The sequence below is a fragment of the Pongo pygmaeus genome, chromosome 4, assembly GCF_028885625.2.
Source record: "Pongo pygmaeus isolate AG05252 chromosome 4, NHGRI_mPonPyg2-v2.0_pri, whole genome shotgun sequence".
Classification (NCBI taxonomy): domain Eukaryota; kingdom Metazoa; phylum Chordata; class Mammalia; order Primates; family Hominidae; genus Pongo; species Pongo pygmaeus.
In genome coordinates this window covers 145,901,309-145,912,448 of record NC_072377.2, presented here as the reverse complement: position 1 = coordinate 145,912,448, position 11,140 = coordinate 145,901,309, and the positions used below count along the sequence as shown (strand labels likewise).

Sequence of the window (11,140 nt, the reverse complement as noted above, 5' to 3'; positions counted from 1 at the left end):
ATGTCAAAGCAATTTTATCATTCTTCTGTTCATTTCTATGATTTCCAACTCCCCAATATTTCTAGTGTTTTATATTACACATACTAGGGAAATCTATACTATTTAAAACTATTTTGTAAAGTTGTGGCAATTTTATACCAATCCCCAAACATCTCCTCTTCCTGACAATATTAACATTCTTTATAAAAATAATTTTTCTTTACTCTTCTACTTCAGGAAATATTCTTTCAAGTATACTGCCCATATGATGTAGCTAAGAAATGATATACCCTACTACGTTGCTCTTCTTCATATCTCAAAATACTTGTCTTATGTCATATCTTTTACAGTACATAAATTCATTCTTAAGAGTTATTGGGGAAATGCTTATCTATTCTGCAATACAAGGTACAAAGGGATATTCTAGTGGATTGCATTATTATCCTATGTACCATCACTGTAGTGAAGAAATGACTTTGGAATTGGATAAATGAAGCTCATAAGTTCATTTACATAAATTTGTGGACATTGGTCAACCTTCTTTAGTCCTTTTGTCAGATTAATAAAAACAACTAGCCAACATTTTTAGGGAGAGTAAGGATTTTCTTTCCTACTAGGGCAACTTTCATCCCAGTTTTTAAAATTGCAAAGTGTCAATAATATGTTGTCCTCTCAAATGTGCATCCAAATGGTACACAAACTATGAAGTTAACTCCCACTCCACTGAATATGCACCATACAGTAGAACACTACACAATCCTTAGGAAATGTCCTTTTTATTAATAACAAACATTTATTGGGTCATCTACTTCTACCTTACGACAATCAATTCAAGGATTAGCTTTATTCAAATGCTACAAGAAGGTATGCAGGAATACAGTAATGGATAGCCTATACTGAGTTTTTACTATTAATATTAGTTTTTTTTTTTTTTCTTTGAGACGGAGTCTCGCCCTGTTGCCCAGGCTGGAGTGCAGCGACAGGATCGCGGCTTACTGCAACCTCCACCTCCCGGGTTCAAGCAATTCTTCTGCCTCAGCCTCCCGAGTAGCTGGGACCACAGGCGCATGCCACCATGCCCAGCTAATTTTTGTAGTTTTTAGTAGAGACGGGGTTTCACCATGTTTGCCAGGCTGATCTTGAACTCCTGACCTCAGGTGATCCACCCACCTCAGCCTCCCAAAGTGCTGGAATTACAGGCGTGAGCCACCGCGCCCGGCCTAATATTAGTTTTTTTAGATACAGGGTCTAGTTCTGTCACCTAGGCTGGAGTGCAGTGGCATGATCATAGCTCACTGCAGTTTCAAACCCCGGGCTCAAGCGGTCCTCCTGCCCCAGGCTCCCAAAGTGCTGGAATTTCAGACATGAGGCACTGTGTCCAGCCAAGACTGAATAACTTTAATTGAATTGATCAGCTTATTTAGAACTTGTGTACTTGAAACTTTGGTTCTTAAAATCAACATTCTCACCATTTCACATCGATGCACAAGCGAAACAGCTCATTGGAATTGTATTGAAATATGTTATTTCGTATTTTACAAAAGTCACTTTCAACAGTTTAAAATTACATTTTAATTCAGATCTAATGTTTTTGCTTTTGTTTTTTGTTTGGGGGAGCAATGGACATTCTAGGCTTTAGATTTCATTTCTCCATGGGCATGGAGCCCAGGTGACCACTGACACACATACTTAATATTTAGTAACCAGTCTCATCTCCCACCAAGATCCATCTTTAAAGTTTGTTCATGTTTTGAAAGATGGTAAGAAGTATTAAAGTTTTGAAGGGCACTGGTACAGAAACAGGGCTCAGAAAAGAGGTTTAAAGTGAAGAAACCTTCAAGAGCCTAGTTATAGGTTCAAATGTTAAACATAACCCTAAAAATTCTGAGATATATTTTACTTTTGCTAAGCTAATAACAAGGCTTTAGACTTCTTGATAATTTTCTGAAGTTCTAGTTTGGGATACACACACACACACACACACACACACATGCACACACAAACAATAACAAAATCACAAGTTTGGACGGGTAGGTACTTCTTAAGTGAATGAGTGATAATAGGAATAAAATACTGGAAGGTTTAAAATGGTTGAACAATCTTTTCCAAGTCGTTTAAAAGCAAATGAAACAATAACCTACGACTATTAGAGTTCAATTTTATAGTAACACCACCAAAATAAACCCAAAACTCTGTGATACGCCTTAAAAATTATTTTCAACTATCTTCACAATGTTTTTCAAAACATGATTTATGCCAAATAAAATTCATCTGGAAATTAAAAGCAAGCAAAGAACTAAACTCACCTGACCATGATCAGCTTCATTCTTATATTCATGAAAATCTACGGATGTTAACAAAGAATCATTTTTCTCACAGCTCCCCTGACTGATGAGAGTGTCTGCGTAGTTGGGCCGGGGAAAGATCAGATGACTCTTCCTCGAGTCGGCGGTGAGGGAGACTTCCTGGGAATAGGTCTGCAGGAAAGCCTGTACCTCCTCAACACCCACAAAATGTGAGGCAGGCACGCCCACCAATCTGCCACCGGAATCCTGGAGCAGGCGTGACCTGTGCCAGCGCCTCAGCCTGAGCCCCAGAAGCACAACGACAAAGGCGAGGAAGACACAGGAGATGGCAGCCACTGCCACCACGAGATAGAGTGTAAGGCTCGAATCGTTCGGGTCGACCGAAGGCTTCAGACTGCCCAACTCGGTCAGGACTTCGGGGATGCTGTCAGCCACGGCTACGGTGAGCGTGACAGTGGCGGAGAGAGGGGGCTGGCCGTGGTCCTGGACGGCCACCACGAGGCTCTGCTTGAGCGCGTCTCTGTCCAGCAGGGCCCGAGCCGTGCGCACCTCGCCTGTGTGCAGACCCACCGAGAAGAGTCCCGGCTCGCTGGCCTTGAGCAGACGGTAGGACAGCCAGGCGTTCTGGCCCGAGTCTCTGTCCACCGCCACCACCTTGGTCACCAGGTAGCCGAGCTCTGCGGAGCGGGGAGCCAGCTCCACGCCAGTGGAACCGTCTGTGGGGAGGGCGGGGTACAGGATCTCGGGTGCGTTGTCATTCTGGTCCAGCACGAACAGGCTCAGTGACACGTTGCTGCTGAGGGGCGGGTCCCCGCTGTCGCTGGCTGTTACCAGTAGCTGTAGGTCTCGGATCTGCTCATAGTCGAAAGATTGCAGCGCATACAGGACACCGGTGTCAGAGTTGATGGAGATGTACGAGGACAGGGGCGCCCCCTGCAGCGTGTCCTCGGTCACAGAGTAAGTGACCTGGGCATTCTCCTGGCTGTCGGGGTCGTGTGCAGTCAAGGAGAAGATGGAGGCTCCTCTCAGGTTGTTCTCTAGGATATACGCTGAGTAGGAGGCATGAGGGAAAGTAGGAGGGTTGTCGTTAATGTCTGCCACGTGCAGAGCGATTTGAGTTTCAGTGGACAGAGGCGGTGTTCCTAGATCTGAGGCCATCACTGTGATATTGTAGATAGAGACATTTTCTCGATCCAAATATTTCCTTGTCACTAATCTATAATAATTATCTATTGACTTTTCTAATTTAAAAGGTAAATTATCAGGCGTGTAACAGACAACTTGACCATTCTTTCCAGAGTCTTGGTCATGAACACTCAAGAAGGCAATTATTGTCCCAGGAAGAGAATTTTCTAACACTGGGCTAAATAAAGACGTAATGATCACTTCTGGTCTATTGTCATTTACATCTTCCACCGAAATGAGCAACTTGGTCCTCCCCAGAAGTGCCCCCACATCTTCGGCTTGTATTTCCATTTCATAAAACGAACATTCTTCATAATCTAGACTTTTCGCTATTGATATTTCCCCAGTATTTTCATTAAGCTGGAATAACGGAGTTTGTTTTTCATTAATTTTCCGGAATTTGTATGCCACTTTTCCGTTGATTCCCTCATCTGGGTCGCTGGCTGTTACAGTAAGCAGCCGCGTGCCTGGGGGCATGTTCTCCAGGACTTTCACTCGGTAAATCGGGTGAGCAAAAACCGGGGCATTGTCATTTGTATCCAACACTGTCACATGGATGCGCACTGTGCTAGAGCGACGCGGCTCGCCGCCATCCGAGGCCGTGAGGACCAGGTGGTGAGCAGCCTCTTCCTCCCTGTCCAGGGCGCGCTCCAGCACCAGCTCTGGGTTTATGGCTCCATTGTCTCCAGTCTGCACGTCTAGGGAGAACTGGTGATTGGGGTTGAGCTGGTAGCTCTGGAGGGAGTTCACGCCCACATCCGGGTCAACAGCTTCTGGGAGTGGATAACGTGCTCCAGGAACCGCGATTTCGTTAATTTTTACTTCTAGATCTTCGACCCGGAATTTTGGGTTATTATCGTTAATATCAATTATTTCTATTTCTATCCCAAAGAGTTTTCCTTTATCCTCAACCAGGATGTTAATATTTATCAGACACCGCGGGCTCTGAGCGCAGAGCTCCTCCCGATCTATCCTGCCCGCGGTGACCAAGCTGCCGCTGCGCGGGTTCAGAGCAAAGAGCTGCGTCCTACCTCTGGAGACGATACGGACTCCGTGCTTCGTCAGGTCCCAGGGGTCCAGCCCCAGGTCCTTGGAGATATTACCCACGAAGGAGCCTTTGTCCGTCTCTTCTGGCACCGAGTAGCGAATCTGTCCCCTCCCGATTTCCCACAGCGTCCCCAGCAGCGCGCACAGCAGGATCAGCTCGCCGCGTCTGGGGCGACTCTGTGGAGCGGCCATTGTTGTTTTGCTGCAGAATCCTCTCAGAATCTTCACTGTGCATAAATGGGTCTTATTTAGTTTCTTGCCGCAGCTATGGAGATAATAATCCTCCGGAAACCTGGAGTGCCTCCAAACAGGGGTGGGGTTTCGCTGCAGTCCAGCAGTTAGTTTGTGGCATCTGCGGGTCTTTGTGAGGTGTGAGATCTGAGTGTTTTCGGTTGCATTTGTCTTCCAGTAGGTGAATAGCGGCGCTTAGAGTCCTAAATAGTTACTGCACTGAGATACAGATTACTTCTAAATGTAATACTCTACTAGATTACTGAGGGAAAAAAATCATTTGCTTATTACTTTGTTTGGAATTTATTTGATTTATCCCTAAACCCATATTTTAAAAGAAACAGCCAAAGAATGTGAGATGAAGGTTTTATTTAGTGTTATTAAATGATCAGTTTAGATCAGAATGATCAGATTGTAGCATCGGATTAAATTACTCACATTTCTGTAATACATTTGTTCTTAAAAAAAAATGATACTTTCATTTCCCATTGTGCTCTAAGCTTTATTGTAAATGTCTCCAATATATACTAACAAATAACAAAGAACTTCAGTTGTCACCAGAAATGAATTTATCTTGAGACTAAAATAGACCTACTGGAGATGACTGACTCAGAAATTGTTTTATTTGGTTTAAACTACTTAATCGTTTTACAAGCTTTCTATAGAGTTGTTGCTTTTAAATTATTCTTCTAAATGCCTCTTGAATTACATGTTGATAATATTTTCAAATAAAAATTGTGGAATTTCAATAGGATAAATGCTTTTACCATTGCAGTTTTATGAGATATTATATTGTTTTGCTGTTTTATTTACATTGTTTATATTTTTCTATTTGAATACTTGAAAGGTACAGATGAATATATGATAAAAAGCAAAGCTCCATCCCATCCCTCTCGCCAAAGAGATAATTAAATTTAAGCAGACTTGACTTTTACATATATTCTAAAGTTAACTTTACCTACATTAACACTTTGATCTAAAAAACTGCAAAGAGTAATGACTATATAATACTTACTAAGAAGCCAAATGATAAGTATGACTACAAAAAAGTCTGTTTCCCTTCAAGACCAGCCTGGCCAATGTAGCAGATCAACTTATTTCACCCTTCCTTTGAAGAATGGTATGATAGTTTTTTCACTGACTAAAACTTTCTTAAAACCACTCATGAAATCTGAAAACTTTATATTTTCCTGTGAATATATTTTCTTATGCATATGGAAAACTGGGTAGACAATGGAAACCATACCAGTTAAATTAGTGAAGGAAAATATTGTCTCTACTGAAAACAGAAAAATTAGCCAGGTCTGGTGGCATGAGCCTGAGTTCCAGCTAGTCAGGAGGCTGATGCAGAAGGAATGCTTGAGCCCAGGAGTTTGAGGCTGGAGTGAGCTATCATTGTGCCACTGCACTAGAGCCTGAGTAATAGACAGAGACTCTGTCTCAAAAAAAAAAAAAAAAAAAAGAATCAAAAGAGGTTTCCTTCCTTCAGCAATTTGTAAAGTGGCCATTAACTGAAGCAGTTGCTTAGAGATACCTAGCAAAAGGCTCATATAATGTTCCTTGGTATTTTGTATATATTTTGTATGCACACCAGACTGGCAGTTTTCAAGACTATATTTCTTTCCTAGAGGTAGCAGAATGATTAGAAGACCTCTTGCTATATTAGTTTAGGGCTGCAGATAAGGCAGTTACACATTATATATTAGGGCTGTGTGTGAGAGGGACAACAGACACAAAACATTGTCTTTTCTCTTTGATGAAGGGTATAGAATGAGCTTGAATACAGATTAATCCTGAAACTCCTATGTTGCAAGTAAGGAGAACCTGCTTTTGATCCTCTAATGAGCATAGCAGACATTTTTCTAAGTAAAAGGATCACACACACACACACACACACACACACGCACACACAGCGTACACTGCATATAATCACAAGGGGTCCATGGACATAAAAATCCAGTTGACTCCTTATTCTAAGAGCTTTTGAAACAAAAGGGAAGTTAACACATGAAACAAAACAGTAGACTACTATGGAGACCATACCAGTTAAATTAGTTAAGAAGAGTGTTGAATTTTAGCTTAAATTCTTTGGCTTTATTTTTATATTTATGGTATGTCCAATCTGAAAAAAAGGTATTCATCATATATTAGTCAACAAGAAGGAAAATGTAGAGGAAAAATCTCATTCACTTTTTAGGAGAGAGCCAACTGTCTAACACTTTCACTTTGTGGTTAAAACCGCACCCTCATTGCTTTATAAATCTAAGCTTGACTAACAAACAAACAAATGTTGGGCCACACAATTGCTCCTACTTCACTCCTCCTTTGAAGAATGATACGACAGCTTTTTAACTGACTACAACTTTCCTAAAATGATTCATGAGATCTAAAAATTATATATTTTCCTGCAAATATGTATATTTTCTTGTGAATATGGAGAAATGGGTAGGCAATGAAAATTAAATTATACTTAAAGGAAACTCACCTGATGGGAAGTCAATTCGCTGGAATTACAAAGTGGAAATAAGGCCCCAGATGAATCACCGCAAAGTATGTCTTGTCCTGAACTCAACTGCTCACTACATTTTAGGAAATTAAAGTCCGTCTTTCCTGTATGCGCAACACATAGATTGTAGGAATAAGGCAAAGTCCCCTCGCTGTAGTTGGGGGGAACCACGGATTCGGATTTAACACAGTGACCAGGCTGGAAGCAGCTCCAGGTGGCGGGGCTGGAAGAGCGTCGCAGGCGCAAGGCAATGGCCAGAATCATGGCCACGAGGAAGAGCACTGAGATCAAGGCCAAGGCCACCACCAGGTAAAACTGCAGCTCAGCCTGGGGGTCAGAGGGGTCGGGGCGGTCAGTGATATCCGGCAGCACCTCCTGCAAGCTGTCGGCGAAGACCAGGTGCAACGTGGCAGTGGCCGAGAGTGGTGGCTGTCCACCGTCACGCACGGCGACCAGCAGGCGCTGGCGGGCCGCGTCCCTGTCGCCTAAGGCACGCGCTGTGCGCACTTCGCCCGTGCGCAGCCCCAGGCTGAAGAGCCCGGGCTCGCTAGCCTGCAGCACGTAGTAGGACAGCCAGGCGTTGTGTCCTGAGTCTGCGTCCACCGCCACTACCTTGGTCACCAGGTAGCCGGGCTCTGCAGCGCGCGGCACCATATCGAAGAGCGCAGAGCTGTCGGGACCCAGCGCGGGGTACAGCACCCGTGGCGCATTGTCATTGAGGTCGCCCACTAACACCCGCAGGCTCACGTTCGCGCTGAGCGCTGGCGAGCCCTGGTCGCGGGCCTGCAGTGTGAGCTCGAAGGCGCGCAGCTGCTCGTGGTCGAAGGCGCGCTGCGCGAACACCACCCCGCTCTCCGTGCTTATGGACACGTAGGATGACAGCTCCCGCTGCTCCAGGTCACTGGCCATGATGCAGTAAGAGACTTGGCCGTTGGGCCCCAAGTCAGGATCAGAAGCGCTGACTTGTGAAATAGAGGCTCCAGGCGGGTTGTTCTCCGTCACGTAGACTATATAGGAAGACTGTGAGAAAACCGGAGCGTTGTCGTTTACATCACCAATGTGCAGGGTGATGCTGGAACTGGAGGAGAGGGGAGGCTTGCCCCGATCTGTTGCCGTAATGGTGATATTGTACTCTGGATTCTGCTCGCGGTCTAGAACAGCATCTGTCACTAATTTATATGTGTTTCTTGAGGAAGTTAATATTTTAAATGGAACATCACCTTCCAATTTACAAGTAACTTCTCCATTGTGTCTGGAATCCTTGTCACGGACTTTGAGCAAAGCAATATGTGTTCCCAGCTCGGCGTCCTCCATGATTAGGTTGGGTAGAGACTGGAATATCACTTCTGGGACGTTGTCATTTTCATCTATGACTTCTACCTCCACTGTGCATTGCGCAATCATTCCTCCACCGTCCCTTGCTTCCAAAACTATGGAATATTCTTTGACTTCTTCAAAATCTAATGCACTTAAAACAGTAATCTCCCCGGTGTTAGAGTTCAGGTCAAATTGGGTGATCTGGCTAGCTTCACTGAAAGAGAAAGTAATCTCGGCATTGACACCCTCATCCTGGTCCGTGGCAGTCACCTGTAGCACCGTGGTCCCCGGGTACACGTTTTCTGAAAGGCTCACCCTGTATACGTCTTGACTGAACACTGGAGCATTATCATTGGCATCAGTCACTAGAACGTGTATCTGTGCAGTGCTGCTTAGGGGTGGAGCTCCAAAGTCCAAGGCAGTCAAAGTCAAGTGGTAGGATTTCTCCTTTTCTCTGTCCAAAGGTGTCTTCAATACCATCTCAGGGTATTTACTGCCATCTGATTTCTCTTTATTTATCAGTGAGAAATGATCACTGGGGCTGAGTTGGTAATTCTGCAGTGTGTTGCTACCAATATCCGCATCATGGGCAGATCCTAATATAAATCGTGTGCCAGGCTGTGCAGACTCACTTATTTGCAGCTCAAAGGAATTTTGCGTGAATTTTGGCGTGTGGTCATTAATGTCCTCGATCTCCACATTCACGTGATAAAAGTTCAGTGGATTTTCAGCAACAGCCTCAAATTCCAGAGCACAAGCTGGCTTCTTCCCGCATATCTCCTCCCTGTCTAGCCTGCTGCTCACAAGCAACTCCCCGCTCTCTGCGCTCACGGTGAAGTAAGGCTTCTCCGAACTGACGCGCAGTTTTCGAGTCGGTAACTCCTGGACGCTGAACCCCAGGTCCGTGGCGAGGTTCCCCACTACGGAGCCCTTGGGCATTTCCTCGGGAATCCTGTAGCGGATCTGCTCACAGAGCGCCGGGCAGAACAAACGCAGCAGGAAGAGAAAGAGCACTGGCAGCCTCTCAGCCCGGCCCAGCTCCCCGGCGCCGCTCCCCATCCCTCTTGCTCTCCTCAGCTTGCTCACCAGCCTGGAGTCTCCGGGTTACAAATGACCTCCGTATTGCAGATTTTTGGATCTCCGAACGGACTTTAGTTCCAGTTCCAGTTCAAGAAAAAACTCTTCTTTTTCTGAGGAGGAAGCGGTGTGAAGGCTGGCGCTGGGGAGTCTGAGCTGGGGCTGCCCTGGAAAGCGCGCTGCGGCTGCGCGAGGAGATCTGGAGCGCCAGGCTCCCCACTTTGGCCAACAGCGGCGCCCAGAGTCAGTACTAGGAAACTACAGCCTCTGCTGCTTCAAGTTAACCAGTGCAATAATTATAACTGTGTGCCTAACTGAAAGAACAAAAACTACGTGGATAGGTCTGTATATTTAATGACGTCTAAAAATGTACTCTTAGGAATGCCTTCAACCCAACTTTGAAGATTTTTAGGCAAATCATGTAGATTAAGTACATAAACATCTATTGACATAAGCTTTCCCCAATCTTCAAACATGCACTATCTATATAAAGATAGCCGTAACACAGACTTGGCCTAAACCGTCTCAGAGTACAGTAGTTTTCCATACTTACTCATTAGAAATATACTGGATACACTTTATCTTTCTTTCATTGTTCCTAACATTTTCTCCACTTTTCTAAGTACCTCCAAGTTGATTTATTTCAACTTTTTGCGGAGAGTATCAGTAATGCCAAAATTGCCTTTTAGAAGGTGCAATTTATACTTATCTTCAAATACATCCCCTTTCCCAATAGTTTCAGTGATTTCATTACAGGAATATTATGTGATTCGCATTTCGATGATCACAGGCAATAGCCTACTCCTCTCCTCATTATACAATTATTTTCCTGGTTATGAAATACAACATTCATCTTCAAAGTTATCAGGAGGATAATACACAGCCTCAAAACACAAAGTCACTGAGATCTGCTGCACTGCAGCACTGCTTCCTACCTCTGCACTTATTTTACTTTCCTTGGTGACCTCTGATTGAAGGAAACAATCCCTGGAAAGTTTGATTGCAATAGCTCACTGAGTTTAGTGATTATGTCTCTCCATTGCTTAAAAACAATTTTATGCATCTAATAAATTTTGGTCAGGAGATTTTCTTTTACAAAATACCTTATAACCGTATTTCTGCCGTAGGACCTTCCCTCAGTAACATTGTTGGTGTCAGCAACATTGTCTTCTACCCCAAGTGATTGTACATCTGAAATGTGAACACTGCAGAACTTGTAAAATGTATCCAGCGTGGGTGACAGAGCGAGACTCCATCTCAAAAAAAAAAATGTATCCCCCACACTATTGTACAGTCTATCGTGCAAAATACTACCAAACACAACACTAGTCTAAAAAGAAGTCTTTTTCTGAAGAGACAGAGTCTTGTTATATTATCTAGGTGGGCCTCCAATTCTTGGGTTCAAGCTGTCCTCTTGCTTCAGCCTCCCATGCAGGTGGGCTATAGCTTGCAACACCATACCTGGCTAAAAGTGTCTTTTTAATTAATACTC

General features: G+C 44.2%; 3 protein-coding genes across 3 annotated transcripts in view; all 3 read right to left on the bottom strand.

Annotated features, from left to right (window-relative positions):
* Positions 1–11,140, bottom strand: part of LOC129036253 (protocadherin gamma-A3) — a 173,655-nt gene that overhangs the window by 115,293 nt on the left and 47,222 nt on the right. The window lies entirely within an intron of this gene.
* Positions 39–7,033, bottom strand: PCDHGA8 (protocadherin gamma subfamily A, 8). Its single transcript, XM_054489319.2, has one exon. It carries the CDS (start codon positions 4,707–4,709, stop codon positions 2,247–2,249), a length of 2,463 nt encoding a protein of 820 aa, XP_054345294.1. The 5' UTR covers positions 4,710–7,033; the 3' UTR covers positions 39–2,246.
* PCDHGB4 (protocadherin gamma subfamily B, 4) lies at positions 7,169–10,902 on the bottom strand. Its single transcript, XM_054489328.2, has one exon. It carries the CDS (start codon positions 9,628–9,630, stop codon positions 7,219–7,221), a length of 2,412 nt encoding a protein of 803 aa, XP_054345303.1. The 5' UTR covers positions 9,631–10,902; the 3' UTR covers positions 7,169–7,218.

Coding starts and splice junctions, on each gene's coding strand:
- PCDHGA8 (XM_054489319.2), bottom strand. CDS start 4,709: ATGGCCGCTCCACAGAGTCGCCCCAGACGCGGCGAGCTGATCCTGCTG.
- PCDHGB4 (XM_054489328.2), bottom strand. CDS start 9,630: ATGGGGAGCGGCGCCGGGGAGCTGGGCCGGGCTGAGAGGCTGCCAGTG.